Source organism: Elephantulus edwardii, unplaced genomic scaffold (genome assembly GCF_000299155.1).
Source record: "Elephantulus edwardii isolate Elephantulus edwardi_28Jun2011 unplaced genomic scaffold, EleEdw1.0 scaffold00014, whole genome shotgun sequence".
NCBI classification, from domain to species: Eukaryota; Metazoa; Chordata; class Mammalia; order Macroscelidea; family Macroscelididae; genus Elephantulus; species Elephantulus edwardii.
Window position 1 is genome coordinate 30,988,043 of NW_006399764.1, and position 23,068 is coordinate 31,011,110.

The 23,068-nt window shown below is 45.3% G+C and overlaps 1 protein-coding gene across 1 annotated transcript in view; it reads left to right on the forward strand.

The window, feature by feature from the left end:
• Positions 1-1,242: 1,242 nt before the first annotated feature.
• CBWD1 (COBW domain containing 1) overlaps positions 1,243-23,068 on the forward strand; it is a 30,365-nt gene continuing 8,539 nt past the window's right edge. The window contains exons 1-8 of the mRNA XM_006881370.1: positions 1,243-1,396; positions 4,152-4,238; positions 5,518-5,614; positions 7,992-8,083; positions 14,269-14,328; positions 15,631-15,668; positions 20,492-20,538; positions 22,738-22,824. Of these exons, the coding sequence (XP_006881432.1) occupies positions 1,243-1,396; positions 4,152-4,238; positions 5,518-5,614; positions 7,992-8,083; positions 14,269-14,328; positions 15,631-15,668; positions 20,492-20,538; positions 22,738-22,824 (662 nt within the window). The remainder of the gene's footprint in view (positions 1,397-4,151; positions 4,239-5,517; positions 5,615-7,991; positions 8,084-14,268; positions 14,329-15,630; positions 15,669-20,491; positions 20,539-22,737; positions 22,825-23,068) is intronic.

A 23,068-nucleotide genomic window follows, 5' to 3' on the forward strand; every position in this document is an offset into this window, starting at 1 on the left:
AGAGGAAGAGCCTCCATAAAGTTCATTGGCACAACGACTGCAACAATGGGGCCAGATTGGGCAAAGTTCAAATCTGTTGTTCCTAGGGGCGCTGTGAGTTGTGGCTCACGCCATGGCATCTAACAACAATAGAGCTACGTAGCAATAATATTTATTTCACTTTACATATAGGAAGGTGGTGGCTGTAGTGGCATCCTGGGACTGCTATAAAAAAATAATTGCAGAACAGCAGCTTCAAATAATACACATTTATTCTCTCACAGTTCCGGAGACCAGACTGAAATCAAGATGCCAGCAATGTAGTCTCTTCTGAAGGCTCTGGGGGAAAATCTGCCCACTGCACTCTACTAGCTTTGTGGACAGCTGTCAGTCCTTGGTATTCCTTGTGTTATGACGGCATCCCTCAAATCTGCCTTCTTCTTCACCCGCCTTTCTTCACTGTATGCCTCTTCTGTGTCTCTGATCTAACAAGAAGAACAAAGCAAAAGCAAACAAAACAAAAAAAATCACTCTCCTTTTTAGGACACTAGGATTTAGGGCTCATTCTGATTTGCATGACTTGCATTTTAACTTGATTACAATTGCAATGACCATGTTCCCAATAGAACCACATTGATAGGAAATTCATATTTACAGAGGGAAACAGCTGAGCACTCCCAGTGATTTGTGAGGTTAAACGACTGTGCTCCTATGTTACACTTTCAGGTAATTTGCCTCCAAGGATTCCAACATAGAGCATTTTAACCATTGTGACTCGTATTTGGAGAATTCAAACTATTTCTAAGCAGACTAAAAAATATTAAGGTGCAACAGTCTGCGCTTTTCAGGTTACTTCTTAGATCAGGGCATGCACTTCTGGGGTACCTGTCATCTTAGCCTCAGCTCTGCCAACAACCAATAGTTTACATAGGCTCTGAGCCAACAAGGACAGCTTCAAGCCAGGCTCCTCCTGGGGCCCCAGAGACTCCGCCCCACCAGCCCGGAGGCCACGCCCCGCCACGCCTACGCACGACGGGGGCGTGGCGGACCGGGGGCGTGACCGGAGGAGGGCGTGGCCTATCGGGGGCGTATCCCCGCCTGCGAGCAGGTCTCGTGGGCGGGGCGGGGCGGGGCCTCGTGTCGCGTCGTGATGACATCGCGGACCGGCGCGGCGTGCCCCTCCGGCGCCGGCGTGGGTTGGGTGTTTTGGTTCCGGCCCTTTTCCGGCTGCTGAGCTGAATGAGGGGTGCGCGTTGGGCCGCGATGTCACAGTCTGACAGCGTAGAGGGTGAGGAAGAGGAGCAGGCGGAAGAGGACTGTCCTGAATTGGTTCCCATTGAGACGAAGCGCAGAGACGAGGAGGAAAACCCCGTCCCCGGCGCCAAGATCCCAGTCACAATTATCACCGGCTACTTAGGTAACCAGGTCGGAGGGCGAGCGGGGACCTGGGCGCCCGGGGCGCGAACACGTGTCCCTGGAGGCGGACGGGGCCTGGGCCGCCTCCCCCGCGGCGCTGACCACCAGTGTCAGCCTCTTCGCGGACCTCCCGTGTGAGCTTGCGCGGGCAAAACGAGGCAGAAAACACCTCGCTTTTGATCATTTGCATTAAAAGGTGATCTACCTGCATAAATACCTGATGGGGAGGGAGCGCCCAGCAGAGCCCCGCCTGCGAGCCACGCTCTGCCTTTCCGGCCCTGAAACGTGCACAGTAGGAGCTCCGGTGGCCTAGTGCGCTGCAGTCCCCAAAGTAGGCGGTTCGAGTCCACCAGCCGCTCTGCAAGAGAGGATGAGCAGTTTCCTTCCGTGTTAATGACAGCTTCTGAAAACCTGCTCGCAGGTCACCTGTGGGTGGATTCCGAGTCGATGGCATATTGCTGTTGTTAGGTGCGACCTTATGGACATCAGATCTGAACCCTGCCTGTCCCTCACCATCAACCCTCCTATACCTGAGCCCATTGCTGCAGTCACTGTGTCAGCCAGTCTGTCTCCTTGAAGTTCTACCTCTCTTTGACTGATCCTCCGCCGTTCCAAGCATAATGCCTTCGAACAAGAACTGGCCCTTCCTAGCCACATGCCCAAAGTGTATGAGAAGTGGCATCATCCTTGCCTCTGAGGGACAGGCTGGTTACACTTTTCCCAAGACAGACTTGTTTGTTGTTTTGATGGTGTCCGGGATAGCCATTACTCCTCTCCAACACTGCGGCTCAAAGGCACAGATTCATCTTCTGTCATCCTTATTCATTTCCCAGCTCTCAGGTTCATAGCAAGCGATTGAAAAGACCATGGCCTAAATCGGGTGCATCTGAGTCTTTAACTGACATCATTCTGGACTTTGATGGCAAGATTTTTCCAATGCAAAAAGTCCCCCCACACTTATTTTTAAAATTTATATTGGTTTATTTGCAAAGTTTATATACACAGCTTTTTCACACCACAACTTTCTGCCTCCCTCCACCCATCCAATTGTGTGACCCTCTGGTTATCATCTGTGTTGTCATGCCCCCCAACAGGTCTTTTGACCGCTGCTTGGTACTGCTGGTACCTAGGTTGTTCATTGTGGACCCAAGTAAGATGAAAATGTTGACAATTTCTGTCTTTTCCCCATCTATCTTGATGTTGCCTGTTGACCCACCGGGGAGCATTTTTATTTTCGTTGTGTTGAGATGTAATCTGTCCCATAGTATTTCCAAAGCTGTAGGTCTTTAAAATCTTAACAGCTAAATAGAAGGGCCAGAGTAAAACAGAACTATATTGAAAAAGATGGTAAAGTTTTTAAAATACAGAGAAAATGATACAAGTTTGAGGGGAGTGCAGCATTCCTAGATTGGAGATAGAAACAGTGTTTCAGCTGGTCTCTTAGCTCCTGGCTAGGAAACGTAGGAGCCTCCTAGAGATACATTCAGGTTCATTTGTGCAAGTTCCTAGGAGCACGGCTTGAAATAGGAAAGCACTGGGAGCAGTGCCTGTGCTCACCAATAGAAACAAATGAACGACTACACACTATCCTCGTACAGTGGCGAGGTAGGCAGGTGGTTGGAACTAATGGATTCTTATTCATAGTGACCCTCCGTTGGGTTTCTCCATCTTCGGCAGAGCAGAGGATTTGAACTGCCAGGAAGGAGCACAGCACTCTCCAGTCTATGCTGCTCTTCCTGGCCTGGGAAAGACTGACTGCGAGCAGTAGGTTTAACATGCCACCTACTGGCTCACTTGGTGTAACTACATTTTTTCCAGTAACTTCACTCCCAGCCCAAACCACTGGCATCTCTGGTCACTTCCCACTGTCACAGGATGAGCCCTTTATTACATGGACTCAATCACTTGAGGAGTCCCTTATTTTAATAGGGAATTCAAATGCCCTCCTATTAGTGTGTTTTATATTTCAAAGTATTAACTTTGTTACACGAGTTGCAAAAAAACCACTGGGATCGCAACTTGTGTGAATATTTATGAAGATTTGTGACGTTTTATGTTGTGCTGAGGAAGAGTACTGAACATACCATGGACTGCCAAGAGAAGTAATACGTCTCTCCTGGAGAGGATAAAACCAAGCTGCTTCTTGGAGGCAAGGGTTTTGAGACTGTGTCTCACATAGTTTGGGCATGTAGCCAGGAGGGACCAGTCTTTGGAGAAGGATATCATGCTTAAAGGGTTAAGGGACAGCCCAGGAGAGGAAGACCCCGGAGGATTGATGGATTGACACAATAATTGAGGTATGAGGGTAGGTCAGAGACAGAATGCCTCAGGCTAGAGCAGAGTTCTAAGCTGTTGTGCATAGGTCACTATGAGTCATAGTTAACTGGATGGCATGTTACAACAATAACAACAAGGACATCTTGTAACACTTTCCAAAGAAATGCTTTAATACTTTCCTCTAGAACCTTCTATACCATCGAATTGGAACCGACATAACTGATTCTCCAGTGGGTTTTCAGAAGCAGTATATTACACAGGAGGAAATTGCCTGAATTTCCCTGGTGGAGCAGCTGATGGATTCAAACTGTGTACCTTTACATTGACAGTGTAATTCCTTACCACTAAGCTACCAGGGCTCCCTGTGGTTATAGAGTATTAGGAAACTTCTTAAGAACACTGAGATTTTCTTATATAATTTTCTGTGCTTTTGAAATGAACCTTTGGATTTTATTATTTAAAACAAATATATTTTTCAGGTGCTGGGAAGACAACCCTTCTTAACTACATTCTGACGGAACAGCACAGTAAACGAGTCGCTGTTATTTTGAATGAATTTGGGGAAGGTGAGTAAAGCTCATGCAATGCTGCCTGACCCTAGAGTATAGAACAGCTGATTCAACTCATGAATTGATGTTTGGTGTCGGAAACGGAAAATTCTTTATATTGTTGTTATTGTCTTAAAATACAGAATGCTTCACAAACTTGCGTGTCATCCTTGTGCAGGGGCCATGCTAATCTCTGTATCGTTCCTGTTTTAGTATATGTGCAGCTGAAGTGAGTTCTCTCTGGTTTTTAGGTAGATTTTATGACATGGGTGCTACTGGCTTTCCAGAAATGGATCAGTGTCTCCAAAACCGTTTTCTTCTTCAACCTTGAGGTCCTGAAATCAAATCATTTCTATCGAGTTGAATTTTAGAATCTGGAATTTTAGAATGCACACCGACAGAGTTACATTTTTACGCGAAATATATTGCTACAGATTATAGAAACACTTAAACACATTAAAGGGAATTTGTTTCTTTTTAATTGGTCCAAACCTTTTGCTTGGAGTGAACTCTGAGTCATAATAGGGAGACCTGCCGCCCGGGTTTCCCAGGTCGATCTTCACAGAACCAGGCTGTCTCATATTTCTTCCACCTTTTACTGATATAGGCGCTGTCTTAATGAGGATCTCGTTGGTTTCTCATATGCTCCATTGACGAACGAGTCAAATGAAACTTTTTGTTGTTAGGTGCCATTGAGTTAAGTATGCCTCATGTTGTTATTAGTTGTCGCTGAGTCAAATATGTCTCATAGCAACCCTATGAACAGCAAGTGTGAACCCTGCTCTATCCTGTGCCATCCTCACAAGCTGTGATACACTCCAGTGCATTGTTGCTGTCACTGGGTCAATCCACCTGGCAAATCTCCTTTGCAAGCCCGATGTCTCTCTCTAAGGAATAGCCTCTCCCAGCATAACAAATTATGGCTGACATTGCGAAGGTGTGTCTCTGTGTCCCATTTTGGTCCTTCTCTTAGAATTTCAAGCCTTTTCCGTACTGCTCTTGCACATTTAATAGTAAGACTGGCTCCTGTGGAGAGGAAACGTGGTTTTGATGCGCACTGAGAGACCAGGACATGTGCACGCCTGCTTTACAGCCCTCGCCGCGTTGCTGGGGCTGGATCCACTTCGCTCTCCTTTGGTTCCTTGTTGTGGTCTGGATGCGCACCCACGGTATTGCGGCAAACCTGTCCCAAAGCCACGGGTCTCGGGAGAACAGCTATGAAAGGTTGAATTGCTGTGTGATCGAGGACCATCCTCTTAAAGCACAATGTAAATAAGGCTGTTTGTGTGTCTTCCAGGCAGTGCTGTGGAGAAGTCTTTAGCTGTCAGCCAAGGTGGAGAACTCTACGAAGAGTGGCTGGAGCTTCGAAACGGCTGCCTGTGCTGCTCAGTCAAGTGAGGAGAGTGCCAGTGACGTGCTGTGAATGTTTTCCGATTGTGCTTCCTGCTCCGAGAGGCTGTGGCAGTCACTTCACTGAGTTGACAAAGTCAGCTTTGCTGTCTGCAGACCGAAACTAGACTTACTAGGCTGTGTTTTCCTCAAGTGTGTCTCCCTGTTTTGTTTATTCTTTTCTACCTGCTCTAATGCTTTCTTGGTTTTACTGACCTTTTTATTTTGTTGCTATCAGGGTTCATTAAGTTTATGTTCTGTGCATGCATGAATGTCTTATTTCGTGCATAAAAGCCATTATTCTGCATTTATTAGGCCATTGGTCTTACTTACTTAAAATTTTTTTAACTTGTCTAAGAACAAGAAAAGAGGCCTTCAGGAGAGAAAAGCCTTGCGTTACGTTCCACCAGTTAGGCTTCCAAGGGCAGTGTCTCTGTTTCCTTATGTGCTGCGCCCTGAGCCTGGAATCGTGCCTGACACATAGCCGTGGTGTCTATGCCATTGGATCTGTTCTGACGCACAGAGACCTGGTGCTTGTCAGTGTATAATGCTGCCCAGTCCTTCGCCATCTCCACGTCTACTCAGCTTGAGCCTGTGGTAGTTACTCAGAGGTTTGTGGAATGAGCTCAGAAAGTAAGGGCCCATACTGTTACTCTGTACATTTTGATAAGGCTGTAAATGGAAACAAACTAATACATGGCTTTTATGTCTTTCATTAACATATTTTCAAATCCTTTGCCCATTTTTAACTGGTTTTTATTGTCTGTTGAATTAACTAGGTTCATTATAAGTTCTGAATACTGTTATTGTCGAGTGGGGACCCACCTGTAGCTGACCCTCCAGCAGGTTTTCAGAGGCGGTGTAATCAAGCTGCTGGTGGATTTGAACCACGTGCCTTAGGGATTGCAGTGCAGCTTATTACCACTAGGTCACCACAGCTCCCTTCTGAATAGTAGACTGTCTGAATTGACTGGACAGCAGTTAAAGACAGCCACCACCAGGTTCTGGCCCTTTGATGTGCAGAGATTTTCATTCTGATCAAGTCCAGTTTATGACATTTTCCTTTGTCAGAGTTTACTATTGCATTAGACCAGGGATCACCGAGAGTTATCCTAATTTATATAATACTATTTGGAATTCTGTAGTATTTTACACAAGCTGCTCATCAGGCTTGAAGTCATTTTTGTGTATTGTATTGTTGTTGTTATGTGCCATTGAGTCACTTGTAACTCATAGTGACCCTATGTACAACAGCCCTGAAACCTGCTCTGTCTTGGGCCAACCTTACTGTCTCTGACACACCTACCCCTCATTACCCCAGTCACTGAATCAATCCATCTCATCGAGGGTCTTCCTCTCCTGAGCTGTCTCTCCACCATTCCAAGCATGACGTCCCTCTCCATGGACTGGTCCTTCCTTGCAGCATGTCCAAAGTATGTCAGACGAAGCCTCAGAATCCATGACTCCAAGGAGCAGCCTGGCTTCACCCTCTCTAGGACAGACCTGTTTGTTCTCCTGGCAGTCTGTGGTATATTCAACACTGTTCCCCAGTACCATCACTCAAAGGCATCCATTCTCTTTCTTTCATCCCTGGTCTCTGACACATAGCAAGTGTAGTGTGAGCAAAAGTCAAGATCCATTCAGAGTCCCTGCATTCTGCATATAGCTGTCTAGAGGCTCAGCATTTGTTAAAAACTCTCCTTTGTCCCACCGAGTGGTCCTGGTCCCCAGTCGCAGACTTTCTGCAGCAACTAGAATGAAGTCCTGTAAGTACTTTATTTTCCTTTTGACACTTCTAACAAAAGGAAAAGTAAGCTGTGGTTCCTTAATTTACGGTAGCAGTATCCTCTTAGGCTAACCACTCTGATTTACACATTTTATAGGTGGGGATACAATTCTAAAACTATTACAGTAAGAGGAGCTTACTTCTTTTAAGGAACTCTAGTGGCAGAGTGCATTACATGTTGGGCTGATAACTAAAAGGTCGGCAGCTGAAACGACTCCTTGGGAAGAAGATGAGGCAGCCTGCTCTCGTTAGGACTTACAGCCTGGGGAGCCTATTGAAGGGTTACCAGGAGCCAGAGTTGACGGACAGCAGTGGGTGACGTATTTAGTCAGGAAAATAAGAAAGCCTTTTGCTTTTAGTGTTGGTAAAATTAAAACCACTCAATGTATGTGATTTCACTTTACCAATAGGTATATTTGCATCTGTTTTTATTTCTCTCCTTTGTTAAATATTCGGACATTTTTATTAGAAGCTCTAGGAGGTTAACTTTCACATACCTCCAGAGACTCTTATCTTGAGTTACTCGAATATGCTCTTAGTGAACGTTTCAAAATATCCAAGTGGTGATCTGTATGTTATGTTTTGCTGTTTCCCAGGGATAATGGCCTTAGAGCTATTGAGAATTTGATGCAGAAGAAGGGGAAATTTGATTACATACTGCTCGAAACCACTGGATTAGCAGATCCAGGTAAGAAATGCTGTCAGCAGTAACCAGAAAAGAAATCTCGTTGTTGTTGCTCAGTGCTGCTGACTTGACTAGCACCCCTAACGACCCCACAGACCACAGATCCGTGCCTGCTCTGCACCGTGCCCAAGCTCGCTGCCAGGTCGGAGCCCACTGTGGGTCACTGTCCTCCCTTCCCTGACCCTCAGCCTTGTCCAACATGGTATCTTTTTCTAAGGCCTGGTCCCTCCCGATAGCATACCCCAAGGGTGTGAGGTGGAGTTTCACTGTGCTTACTTGCGAAGAGACCCCTGGTTGGATAGGTATGGAGAAAGGATACATCCCTGATGCATTCCTTTCCCGATTTTAAACCATGCAATATTCTCTTGCTCTGTTTACATCACAGCTGCTTGGTCTAGGTATAGATTTTTGTATAAGCATAATTAAGTAATCAGGAATTCCAATTCTTCTCAATGTTAGCCATCATTTGTTATGATCCACATACTCAAATGCCTTTGCATAATCAATAAAATACAAATATTCTTCTGGTACTCTCTGCTTCCAGCCAACAACCCTCTGACTTCAGCAGTGATATCCCTGGTGCGTGGCCTCTCATAAACCCAGCCTGAATTGTTGGCAACTCTCCGTCAGTGTCTACTTGTAGCTGGTCTTAGATGATCTTTGGCAATATTTTGCTTGCAGATGATATTAAAGATACTGTTCAATCATTTCCACATTCTCTTGGATGACCTTTCTTGGGAGTTGAACAAATAGGAATCTCTTCCCTAAATTGGCCAGGTAGCTGTCATCCACGTTTCCAAGCACAGAAGGCACATCAGAGCCTGGATAGCCTGCCCAGGCCTGCATCTGTTAGTTGAAACGTCACTTGGTAACTCACTGATTCCTAGGACCTTGTTTTTTGCCAGTGCCTTCAGTGCAGCTGCAACTTCCCTCATCACCATTGGCTCCTTTTCATATCTGCTTCCTGAAAATTTCCCATGTTGACTAGTTCTTTTCTTGTTGACTGTGTATTCCTTCCATCATCTTCTGATTCTTCCTGGATCAGTCAAGATTTTCCCACAGGCATCTCTCAGTGCTGTAACTTGGAGCTTGCATTTGTTTTTCCGTTCTTTCAGATTGAGAAATGCTGAGTAAATGCTTCCTTTTTATTCTTCAGCTCTAGCTCTTTGCATATCCCATTGTAACGGGACATGAGTGTAATTTGTCTTCTTGAGCTGCCCTTTGACAAATCTTGGACTCATCTCTTTTACTTTGGCATCTCTTCCCTTTGTTTTGGTTTTTAACCTTTTTGAGGAAATGCCAGACTGCCTTCCTTAGGGGTTGTACCGTTTCACAGTCCCACCAGCAGTGCGTGAGAGTTCTAGTTTCTCTGCATCCTTGCCAACATTGATTGTTTACTGTTCTATTCAACTTTCAATTGCTACTGGGATGAGAAGCTATCTCACTGTTGTTTTGATTTGCATCCTCTGTTGGCCATCCCCATGTCTTCCTTAGTGAGGAGTCTTTCCACATCTTTTGCCCATTTTGCGATTGCTTTTCAGTCCTTTTCTTGTGGAGGCCTTGTCATAAGTAGTCTATAAATTTTCATTATGAGTCCCTTATCTGAAATTCCAAATATATCTTCTCTGTCTGTAGGCTTCCTTTTTAAACTATTGGAAAATGGTTTTGATGCACACAGGGATTCAATATTTAGAAGGCTCAATTAATCAATTTTATTCTTTCCTGGTTGTGCATTTTTTTTGCTATGTTTGCAAGCCTATTCATGCCATATACTAGTGCTTCATAATTTGTTCCTACTTTTTCACAGATTATTTTTATGAGTTTTGGTTTTACTCCTAGATCTCTGATCCTCTTTGGATTGGATTTTGTGTATGGAGTGAGATCTGGGTCTTGTTTCAGCTTTCTGCAGGTGGGTGTCCAGTTTTGCCAGCACCATTTGTTAAAGAGGCTGTCATTTCCCTTTAATTTCTTTTTTCAGATACCAATCGATCATAGATAGATCGGATGATATCTGAGTTCTTGATTCTCTTCTATTGGTCTATTTATTTGTTATAGCACTAATAATGTGCTATTTTGATTTCTATGGCCATGTAGATTTTAAGATCGGGAGTGCGATGCCTCCCACTTAATTTTTATTTTTCAGAAGAACTTTGCTTATTTGAGTCTCTTTCCTTTTTATATAAAACTGGAGATTCTTCCCTGAATGAGTTTGCTATCTGTATGGGGATTGTGTTGAAGCTGTAGTTTGCTTTTGGTAGGATTATCATTTTCACTATGTTGAACCTACCTATCCTTTAATAGGAAATGTGTTTACATTTAATTTGGTTTGCTATTGTTTCTTGTTGTAGTGTTTTGTAGTTGCCTTACTAGATCTTTTTTATTTCTATTCGGGTTTATTTCTAGGTGTTTCATCTTGTGATTGGCTATTGTAAATGGTGTTGCTTTTTATTGGTTGATTTCCTTTTCTTTTTAATTGTTTCTATAGAGAAATCCAACTGATTTTAGTATGTTGATTTTGTATCCAGCTGAAGTGCTCTACTAGGTTTTTGGTTGTTTCTTTAGGGAGGGTGAGATCCGGCTGCTCCTTGGAGGTAAGGATTCTGAAGCTTTGTCTGACATACTTTGAACATGTTACAAGGAGTGACCAGTCCTTAGAGAGGGACATCATGCTTAGGAGGTGGAGAGACAGTGCAAGAGAGGAAGATCCTGGATGAAATGGGTTGATTCACTAACTGGGGTAACGGGGGTAGACGTGTCAGAGACAATAAGGTTGGCTCAGCGTAGAGCCAGGGTTCAGAGATGTCGTACATAGAATCATTGTGAGTCATAAGCAACTTGACCGCACATAACAACAAACAGCAACAACATATACACTCTCATATTGTCTGCATTTAAAAGGCATATTGTTGTGTTTAGGTGCTGTCAAGGCCAGTATGACCCATAGAACAACAGATCTGAACCCTGTTCTGTGCTGTACAGTCCTCACAATTCCTGACACACTGGAGCCCATTGCGGCAGTTACAGGGTCAGTCTGCCTGGTTGGAAGTCTTCCTCTGCTCCACTGACCCTCTGCCTTTCCAAGTGTCATGTCCCTTTTCAAGGAATAGTCCCTCCTAGCAACATGCTGGAGTATAAGAGGCAAAGCATGATCATCTTTGCCTCCAGAGAGCACTCTGGCTGCATTTCGCCAACACCTGTCTGTTCTCTTGGCCTCCATGGGAGTGCAGTGCTCTTCTCCAACACCACATTCAGAGTCATCATTTCTTCATCTGTCATCTTTATTCAGATCCCTAACAAGTGACTGGAAAGACCACAGCTTGAATCAGATGCACCTTAGTCCTCACACTGACATATTACTCCTCAGTGATTTGGAGAGGTCTCTAACTTATTTAAAAGGCATAGCTCAATAGTAATTATTTCTATAAAACTCAGTGTATATGAATGATTGTATAAAAAACTGTACATGAATGGAAAAAAGTGAGATTGGTAGTTTTCCAACGTGACCTTTGGGTTGATTGCTTGCATGTTGTGAGGGCTGTGGCGTGCTTGGAGCTGGAGTGCTGGCCCCCTCTGTGGCAGCATTCCCAGAGCTGACCAAGCAGACCCTAGCCCGCTGCGGTTGGGTTCTTTCTGACATCGAGCAGTGGACTGAAACTGCCCTTCCGGGTTCCCAAGGCTGGAATCTTCAGAAGCAGACTGCCACTTGTCTCTTCCATGGAGTGACTGTGGGTTTGAACCACCAACCTTTTGGTTAGCGACTGAGCCCTTATCCCCTGTTGCACGGGGACCCATTTCCCATGGCTCAGGCAACCCAGGACACCTGACGTGGTCCGATGTTCCCTGGCGCCTGCTGAGAACACTGACCAACTTCTCCCTCCTGTTCATTCCTCCTGCCAAAGGTCTGCGTCCAGGTTTCAGTCGTCCTCTCCCCTGGAGGCTGAGAGCCCTTTGCCCTAGAAGGCTGGTTCTTCCAGGTGCCACCTGCAGGTACTGTTCACCTCACGGGCCTGTCTGTTGTTGGGATGTTGAGCCATGAGGACGAGTTTGTTCAAGGTGTGAAGACTGACGGCAGCTTGTGAGCTTTTAGGAGCACAGTCGCTAGGATGTAGTCCATTGCTTTGTGGACTGTCATCCGACTTTGATGATTGGCTGAGTGGTAAGGAATTGAGCTGCAAATGCCAAAGTACAAGGTTCAAGTCTAGCAACTGCTGCACAGGAGAAAGATGGGCAGTCCCTTCTCATGTGATTTGCTGCCTCTGAAAACTCCCTGGAGGGTCAGCTGTGGGTTGATTCTGAATCGATAATACGTAACAGCAACAACAACAAGGCTGACTCTGGGTGTGTGTGTGACTACAAGGTGGCGCCCACTCCTGGCTCTGCGTTTACTCGCATGTCTGCTCACTGAGAATCCTGCAAGTTGTTACCTGAATCAGAATCAGGGAAATTTAAAAGTTATTCAGTGGTTTATGGACGGTGTCGAGTCAGGTACTGAGTGAAGAAGTTGGGAACTTTGTTCTGATTTATTGCTCAGAGTAATGACACTCAGAGGACACTGACTTCGTCCACTCTTCACTCATTAAAATCACAATTTGGCCAAGAGAGTGAGAGGCCTTCCTGCCTCGCGGCTTCCTGTCCAGGAGCCCTGCCCTCTCCTGTGAGCTAAATACTTGTGGTGAAGTAATTTCCTTGAAGAGCACAGACATCGATTCAGCTCCTGTTTCACACAAATCCTATTTCAGTCAAATTGGAAAACTGTTAAGTTTTGGGGAAAATCAATAGGTACCTGGAAGCCATTAGGTCTGTGGCCCTCGCTGTGTCGTGCATGAGCGGTCACTGTAAACAGCTGACACGGCTCCTTGTTGACACAGGGATGGTGTGTGTGTGTGTGTGTGTGTGTGTGTGTGGAGGAGGGGGACATGACAGTGGCAGAGCCTGGAAGGAGCTCACCAGCCTCTTGTCCGACCTTGTTCTGTCCGACAGCTCTGTCACCATCCTGTGGTGCCTTCCCCTCCAGCTCCTTTCCCTGTGATGGTTCTTTGCAGTCATCAGGGTTGGTGGGTTGGTGCTGACCCAGCTTCAGATGAAAGAGTTTTTAATTACCTAGAAATGTGTTTTGCCTAGCAGCAATTTATTTTTTTTTACCAGTAGTAGTTAAATAGCATAAGATGTTCATAATAATATCAAAGCGTATGTTGTTGTTTGCCATCAATTTGGAATTGACCCATATCTGACCCTCCAGTGGTTTTTCAGGGGCAGTAAATCCCACAGGGTCTTACCCATCCTTCTGCAGCAGCTGGTAGATTCAAACCATGTGCCTTTGGGATTGCAGCACAGTTTCTCACCACTAGGCCACCAAAGGTGTTGAGCACATTATTTGGGAAGTTGGCCCCTAAGAAGAAGAATGTGGCATCAGGATTGGAGGCAGCCTTATAAACGCCCTTTGTTATAGAGATGACACAACGTGCTTACAGAAATACCTTAGCGGACAGTCAATCGTATTTATTTTTTTTCAGCCTGTTATTTTTTTTCTTTGGATCTGTATGTTTTCAGATTTCCCTTTATTTTGTCATTGAGATTATTGACAGCAAACTGAAACAAAACCAAAGCCATCGCCTCCCGGTTAACCCCAGCCTGCAGCCCCGGAGACCGAGTGGAGCTACCGAGCAGGGCTCTGGCGGGCTGGGCTCACACGGCTGTCACCGCGGCACCACCAGGCTCTCTCCCTCGGAGCTGGAGGGGGGTTCAGTCATGGACCTTTCCGTTCACAGCTGTGCACTTTATCCTCTGCACCACCAGGGCTCCTTATACACAACAGAACGTACCCGAGGCAGCATTTTCTTCCCGTCTCAGTGACGGATGACATTGTCCAGGCTCTACAGCCATCTGAACCGCCGGTGTAGCACCGCGTGTGGGTTGTCCCAGCTCCCTCGGCAGCTGTGCCCCTGGGGCCTTGGCTCTGTGCTCACAGCGGTGCTTCTAGGCACAAGCTGGGAGGAGAAGCTTGCTGCTTTGTTTGCAGGTGGTGAGAGACGGTGTTTTCTACACCGAAGAAATGCACGCAAAAGATGATCGATCCTGTCACGGCTCCCGGGAGGAGGCCGAGAGCACGTTTCACTTGCTCTCAGGGGCGTGGTCTTTTCAGTTTGAGGAAGTGTTTTCACTGAAGTCGTGCTCTTTTACCTTTTCAGGGGCTGTGGCGTCTATGTTTTGGGTGGATGCTGAGTTAGGGAGTGATATTTATCTTGACGGTAAGTTCAAACACCAGTTTTCTTTTGTTCATGGAGAGTTTTGTCTTTCTGTTCAAGAGCGCGTCTGTCCACTCACACTCCCCCATGAACTGCTGCACTGTGGTCCTTGCAGACTTGTTAAGTGTGCTGGTGCAGACAGTCATTGTCTTTGTGCTCTCTGCGGGGACTGTCCCCGGCTGTGTGATTTGTTCACTCCGTGGAATGCTGTTCCAACAGACCAGGCAACATGAGGACCAGATTCCTGTTCCTATTTCCCTTAGACCAGGAGTAAGCAGCCCCTCTCTCCACCTTCACTTGTTTTACCTAACACTTTGGGGCCATTTCATTTGTAGACAGAACTCAAGATGTTTCAGAGATTTTTTTTTTAGTTAAGCGTCTATGTTCTCTCCATCTCTCCTGCTTTCTTCCTTCACCTTCCTTTGACCCAGGTCTTTCACAGACCAGAGGGTGACACCCCAGACTCCTGGAAGCTGGCTGTGGGGCCATTGCAGCAGCTTCTTCAGTTGACCCTGGTATACATGACAGGCGATTCCTTAGACGTCTTTCCACTCCCCTTGCTCTTTGTGGAAATGGGTTAAGGCATGTATGCACATAATAGGTACATGATGCTGCGCCAGTTGACGGTTTGACAGGCGTTTCATGTGTGAGCTTTGTCAAAGATCTTAGGGGTGAGGTACCCAGTTACCACAGACTTAGTAAGCAATGACTTACAGCTAAGGAAAGTGTTTGTTTTGGATTGTGTGAAAATATTTGAAAAATACTGGTTAGAGCTACTTGTCACATTTGTGTCTTATTTTATATCCTAAACTTCTCAATGGCCAAGGAAATCTTATTTTCTTATTTATTTATGTATCGCTTACTTTACTATATTTTGTGTTTGTCAATTTACGTATTTAAAATGCTCCCTGGTACCTGCAAACTGTGCCTGGCACTAGGTACTCAGGACAGTTAAAAGGTATCACGTATTGGAATTGAATTAAACTGTATCTTGACAAGAGAAAGAACAACAATATTTTGTCTTACTGCATAACATTTGCACACTGTAGACTAGTAGTGTCGTGTGCCATCGAGTCAGAACCAACCCATAGCTGACCCTCCAGCGGGTTTTCAGAGGTAGGAAATTGGACAGGAGGGGATTATTTATCCTTCTTCCATGGAAGCAGCTGATTTGAACTGTGCGCCTCTGAGATTTCAGGGCAACTTCTTAAGCACTAGTTTTAGTTTTCATTCTGAAGCAGAGTTGCACAGTTATATGAATAAGCACCTTTTAAAAAGTGATTAAAATAGTTTACTCCTTTGTAGGCATCGTGACTGTTGTGGATTCGAAATACGGATTAAAAGTAAGTTGTGTCAGGGTCTAAGAGTTTGGTGAGGGGAGGGAGGGAGAAAAAAATGTACATGAGTAAAACACAATTTTAAAAAAAGTAAGTTGAAAGGTGGCTGCGGGGCACTCCTGTTGGGGTGTAGACAGCCACTTGGTTCTGTTCCTGTAAGAAGCCTGATCAAGTGAGATTTGTGGGTGTCTTGAAATGCTTATTTTGCATGAAATATTTTCTTTTGATGGCTCCTGCGGGGTGGGGGTGGGGGTGGGTGGCGCAGTTTGAAACTTCAGTGTCTCATCAGGACTGGGGTTGGGACCCAGCCTGGGTGCCAGTCCTCATGGTCATTGGCCCAGGACGTGCCCTGCCTGGCACAGGAGCTTGTCCTTGAACAAACCTCAAAGTCTTACCTTTTTATGTTGAGCTGCCATCACACACAAGGTCACGAGAATTGAGATGTTGACAAATCCCATGTCAGGAAAGAATGGCTGGCTCACCACAGAGGTTGGTGGGAGCTCCGAGACCATGGCCCTGAGTCACTCTTCAAACCTGGAATAGAATTGCAAAGGCATCCTGTGACTCCCCTTTCAGCCAGACACTAGACAGGGGTGTAATGGGAGCAGTACCACCAGGTGTTGGTCATTCCTTTGAAAAATTAAGATCAGAAGGGCAACATTTGCCCAGGATAAAGCCCAGAAGGCAAGAAAGGATAGACAGGGTGGATTAGTAGAGATCAGAGTCTCAGGAGTGGGGAGAGTGCATTTACATTTGGAATACTGCACGTTTCCAAGTCAGGGATGCATACCTTTTCAGTCTATATGTGAAACAGATCATTCGGGAAGCTGGGCTTTATGAGAAGGAATCTGGCATCAGAATTGGAGGAAGACTTACCAACAACTTACATTATGCAGATGACACAACCTTGCTCACTGAAACTGAGGAGGACCTAAAACGTCTGCTGCAGAAAGTCAAGGACTGCAGTCTTCAATATGGATTGAAGTGCAACATCAAGAAACCAAAGATTCTCACCACTGGACCAATTGGCAGCACCATGATAGATGGAGAAGAGATTGAGGTTGTTTATAATTTCAGCTTGCTTGGCTCCACAATCAACACTCTTGGCACCAGCAGTTGGGAAATCAGAAGACAGATTGCACTGGTAAAATCTGCAGTCAGGGACCTCTCCAGAGTGCTGAAGTGCAAAGATGTCAGTCTAGAGACTAAGATGAGCCTGATTCAGGTCATAGTCTTTGCAATTACTTGCTATGCATCACAGAGCTGGACAGTGAATAAAGATGACAGTAGAAGAATGATGCCTTTGAGTTGTGATGCTGGAGAAGAATGCTGAACATACCATAGACCACCAAGAGAACAAACAGGTCTGTCCTAGAGAGGGTGAAACCAAGTTTCTTCTTAGAGGCTAGGATTTTGAGTTTCTGTCCCACATACTTTGGGCACTTGGCCAAGAGAGACCAATCCTTGGAGAAGGACATCCTGCTTAGGGTGGAGGTACAACACAGGAGACATAGATCTTGGATGAGGTGGATTGGCAGAGAGACTAGGGTAATGGGGCAGTTGTGTCAGAGACAGTGAGATTGGCTCAGGATAAGACAGGGTTCAGAACTATTGTACACAGGGTCACTATGAATTGCAGGTGCCTCCACAGTACATAACAGTTAGTATTATAAAGCAACACATGTATGAATGGTTGGATGGAACACAGATTTGATTTGTAAACTTTACTCATTTAATAAAATACAGCTTTATCTCTGAAGAAACCAGGGCTTGTGTGTAGGATTAACAAGGAGGGACTCTCCGTTGAAAGGCATCTTTTTGTGAATGTTTTCTTTTTTAATTTTTTTTTTTTATTATTATTTTGTGTGCGTGTACCGTCAAATCAGATCGATCTGACTGGTACAGGAGGATATTGCGCCTCCTTCTCCGGCAGAGCATCTGGTGGATTCGAACCGTGTTCCTCTGGGATTGCAGTGCAGCTTCTTGCCACTAGGCCACCAGAGCTCCCCTGTTTTCGTAACTCTCAGGGTCCTTGTGTATTTAAAAATTACTCAGTTGTTAAAAACGTTGAATGAGGATTTTAAACGCATGCTGTTGCTTAGAAGACAATGGTGTTTCTCTCAGCTTTCCAAGTTAAGTAGCATGAGGGCAGAAAAGTGTGAGAACCCTCGTCTTAGTCCCCTGGGCCCTAGTTCCACTTATGATCTGTGGATCAAGACCACTGGAATGATTTCTTAAATTTTAATATTTTTAAAATTCATGTTGGCTTTATATTTTGGGGTGTCAAAACCCTTGAAGCTTGGCTTTTTCGCCCTCGTTGAGGGGGCATAGTCTCCACCTACTTTAACTGTGGACATATGGTCTTGCAAATCATCAACAGCTGTAGGTCCAACATAAGAGAGAGCTTTCCACCCTGTAAAAAGCAGTGACAGTGGTGGAGAGACTGTCTCACAGCTCTGAAGAGACTGGCAAGATGTATCCAGAGGGGCCCAGGAGATGGAGCCGCAGTTAAAAGTTTTGCTTGCTGGATGATTAAAGAAAAAGCTGACTTGTAACTTCTCTGAGATAAAGTTTGCTGAGTGAGGAAACCAGAGGCATCTTGCATTTGTGCTTTTGAACTGAACCTGAACTCTCGCTGATTGAGGTATTGTGCCATGCTTACCTGCTTTGGGACTGCTGGACTCAATCAGGACTTGCATTGTGAGATATTCTTTGCCTCTCCAACCCTCCAACCTATTTTGCTAGTAAACCCCACAATTATGAGTAAAGTCTCTGAATCTTGCCATGAACGTTGGACCCAATGAGTGATAAAAATAGATGCAGGAGCATGGCGGGGGATGGGAGGGCATATCTGACCATGTAGTCCTGTCCTCATTCTGAATATTGATGAGAGTGTGTTTGACTGCATCTCTGTGTCGATTGATTACCACTGTGGCTTATCTATGGGGTAGACTGCAGCTGGGATCTGTTTGTGACCAACATGGAGGATGAGATGTTTTTTGTTTTGTTTTGGTTTGGTTTTTTGATAGGCTTTGAGGGCCCTACTCAAAGTCAAACTCTTGGCTACTCCATCTATCTTATGATAATAGGAATAACTGTGAGTTAAATAGAAGCCATTATCAGAGTAGAGGAGGCAAAAAGCAAAATTGCATTCTGAATAATGCAAACACAGGAACCTTTTAACCCCCTGCCACCTTGAGCAGACCTCTGAAATGATAAAATCAATATCCCTCCCCCAGGCTGACACCGTGTCAGGATAAGGGAAACTTGAGATTTTCTACGTCGGATGCCAGATAAATAACTTTTCCTTTATATAAAGAATTTGCCCACTTGTCCAATTGTTTCGGTTGCTGAGCTTGACCTCAGTAGCTGCTTGTGATTCAGAGAATTCCGCGGCCGAACAAGTAGTGACACTTGGATAATGGGCAGCAATTTGAGGTGTCATGCTCCACAGACCAGCACATCACAGGCAGGGCTGAGGCATGGCACCCGCTGGCCAGCCAGGCAAATTGAAACTGAAGTGGTAATTGATATCATGGGCTATCACTCTAACGACACTGTCACCCGTTGATCTGAAATATTCATTTTTTAATCATGGACAAAGAATTGGACACCTTAAAATGACAGCTCTTGAGACTTGGGACCTGACATCCTGGCTGCCGACACTGTTTCCCCCAGGTCTACAAATGTGACAGCGTTTAATGCCTGGGAATCAATGAATGAAGTTACACAGGAAGGGTCAAGCGAGAGGACCCTCCGCGTCCTCTGCTAGATTGCACAAGCTGCTGAAATAATTCTGTCAGACGCCATTCGGCTTTGAAAGGGTCGGAAAGATAAATAGACTGACGTTATGCAATCATTTTCTTAAGCTAAAATCATCTTTTGAAAATGACATCTGACATCTTTGACATGAGATTTCTTTCTCCTCTGGCCCACACCACTGTTCCCTTCTCAGTCAGTGAGTTTCCAGATAGTTTTATTTTCGTTTAGGGCCTTGTCCATCTCGTCTCTCTGTTTCTACAGAGCCGGGCGCCCATGGCCTCACTGGTGCCGTGTCTCCACTGATGCTGCCTTATTTTCCATTATTATTTGCTTCCACGTTTACTCACACATACAGTGTTTCATGGCATTGATGACAATCCCAGCATTGTGTCGTCTTTCTTCCCATTGTCCCTCTGTGCTTCCTGCCTGTCTGTCCCCTCACTGGTGTTGTTCTTAAGGGTTCCTTTCTTTTTTATGATAGGCAAAATTCAGAAGTGGTTGTTGTGTGCTCTTGAGTTGGAACCAAACCATAGCAAACCCTCCAGCAGGTGTTTAGAGGCAGTAAATTATGAGAGGAGATTTCTCATCCTTTCCCAACGAGCCTCTCATAGATTCAAACTGTGTATCTTAGGGGTGGCAGCACAGCTTCTTAGCACTAGGCTACTAGTGAGATGGAACCCCTCGGTCTTTTTTATATCTTGACAAACCACTGAGAAACATGGCTCAGTCAAGTTGCTGGATCACCTTCCCCACCACTGAACTATTGTCTCACATGCAGCATGTTGCGAATGAGGTAGTGGATAAGTGGGGAGTTATGGGAGTGTCTGTTTTTATGAAAAGGTAAGGGCAAAGGTGTTAAAATCCCAAGAAACCTTCACCCAAAACAAAACCTCACATATTGGTTGGAAAGGGCACTAAAAATGTTCTCAGGTAGAGATGTCAATTCTGACTATGTGTAAAGGTCATGGAGTGGCTGCAGTGTTTACAAGAAACAGGACAGCGTGGCTCAGAGTCGGCTCTCCATGTTGGCCTGCCAATAACTACTCCTAAACTTTGTTTTTGTTTAGCATCTCACAGAAGAAAAATCAGACGGCCTCATCAATGAAGCTGCCAGGTATTTCCTATCGGACATATATTCTGATTATTGGCTAATTGTAGAAAAAAATAGTAATTTAAAAGCCAACAGCAAAGTGTTGTTGTTGTTAGGTGTTGTCAAGCTTAGTACAACCCAGCTCCACCTTCCCTCTTCAAGGAATAGCCTTTCCTGGCAACGTGACCGAAGTAAGTGAGGTGCAGCTTTAACACCTTTGCCACCGTGGAGGCTCTGACTGCACCTTGTCCACGACATAGCTGTTTGTTCTTTTGGCCGTGCCCGGGACACTCAGTACCCCTCCAACACCCTAACTTAAAGGCATTGGTTCTAAGAGCTGTGGTCCAGGAAAAGGCCTGTTCACGTTTCTGTGTAGTTGAATGATTCGTCACGATCTGATAACCACGACTTTATTTAACCTCTTTTTACAGGAAGGCACAAAGTGATCCCTGTGCCCTGGGCTCCTCAGTGGTGAAGTACTGGTTGAAAAGATCTCTCTGTTCCCATACGTTTCCTTTGCCCTTGGAGATGAGTCTAGCAAAGACGTGACAGTGATTCATCTGGTCTCAGGGCTGACGCGCAGAGCAGGGAGGAATCAGTAGTGAAGTCGTTTTGCACGTGGCCTGTAGAGCATTAGGAGTTACCAGAACACCTGTATGTTCCTGATTAGTTTACCTTCAGACCTAGACATAATTCATCTGCATACCCCAAGCGTATTCGTGCTAATGGGATGAAGGTTCTGCGGTCTTGGCAGTCACTAAATGTGCTCCCAGCCACCTGGGTTCTGCCTCGGATGATGCAGATGGAGGGAATAGAGAGGGGCAGCATTTCATCCCCCGTCCTCTGGGTCGGGGTGAGCTTTCAACTCACGGCACTGGGTGCGGAGCTGAGGTGGAAGTTCTCCCAAACCATGGTGCTTCTGTAACTTGTCTACTCACTTTAAATCCTGTGCATTAGAGAAAATGTCAATAAGCCGAATGGAAAATAACAGAATGTAAAAGGAAAAAAAGAAAAGTAGGCCTTCAAGTTTCCCAGTTGAGAAGTGACCACTGCTTTGAGATGGATACATTTAGTCTTTGCTCGTGTCAAATTGACTTGCGTTGAGTTTTTCATGTTGTTTAAACTCTGTTTTTAATGTAGTACGGTTAATTTCATTTTGAGATTGTATTTGAGATTTGTTCCCAGCCCTTATGCTGTACCTTCAGGTGGCGTAAGGGTTGGGAACTGGTAGTCTTTTGAGAACAATTCCTGAAGAACTGAGAAAAATGTCAGACATCCTCAGCTATACGCCTACTGGGGGCGGGGGGGGGGAGATATCTTTTTGTTTTCAGCTCTAGGGTGATATCTCTTATAGAAAATACAGCTTCTGTTTTTGTGAGGCGCCCTGGGCCAGTTGTGACTCACAGCTTCTAGTTACAGTCAGTTATTTTGTTTTCCAGCAGCATCCTGTTAGCTGGAGTCTTTAAAAAGGTTACTTCTTTTTTCTTTAAATTGCATTTCTTTATTCTTAAAAGGATTTTTATTAATCTGTTTCTATTAAGTATGTAATATATATTCATCATGACAAGGAGGGCATTGTGAGACCCTGAAGTAACTTGTGGGGTCCGCGCTTAGAAGCCCGTGTCTGGCTGGTACGAGGGGACCTTGTTCTGTGTGTTCCTGGGAAGGTGAGGGTGATTGTTAAGTGGAGCGTTGCATCACTAGGCTGTCCTGGTTCCTACCAGATTGAATGCCTGAAGTCTGTGCATTTCTTCACAAAGAAAAGTCCCCGCTGAAATGACCGCCCTTTGGGTGGCAGCACTGGGAGGCCCACCTTTGCAGCCTGTGGGTTGACTCAGCAACTGTTCTCAGAGTGAATAATGAGAACTGCGGATTCACACAGTAATGAAGGTAACTCATCCTTACCATCTGAAGACTGATAAGCTGGTTAAGAGTATTCCTTGGAAAAAGACATTATACGTGGAAAGGTCAGTGAAACAGAAGAAGACCCTCAAGCAGATAGCTCACCAGTGGGCCCCAGCGTGTGAGGACGGCACAGGGCAGGGCTGGTTCAACTCTGTTGTTCACAGGGTCTCTATAAGTCGGACTTGACAGCCCCTGACAAGAAGTCACTGTGTTACTGGATTATATCCAACGGTTAGACCTCTTTTCTGATGACGTCGTTCTGCGTGAAGTGTCCCTGGTTTTCAGTCCTTTGACTTTTGCTCTTTGTCGCTGACTTAGGCAGGTGGCCCTGGCGGATCTCATCATCATCAATAAGACGGATCTGGTTCCTGAGGACGGTCTAAAGCAGCTAAGGACGACCGTTAGGTACTGCCCTGTGCGTGTGTCCATCCCTCACAGTCGTAAATCTACACCGTGACTCTCTGCCCGAGAGACTGAAGACGTGAGGTTGATGAGCTTCTCAAAATAAGTCGAACGTAGAAGCAGTCTTCCACTTCAGAGACAGCCCCTGTTTTAAGATTCTTGTATTCAAGGTTTAGTCATTGAAAATGGGATTGTGTTGTCTCTACTGTTGAAATTCACTTTTCTAGTGAAAAAATTCTCTGTTGTT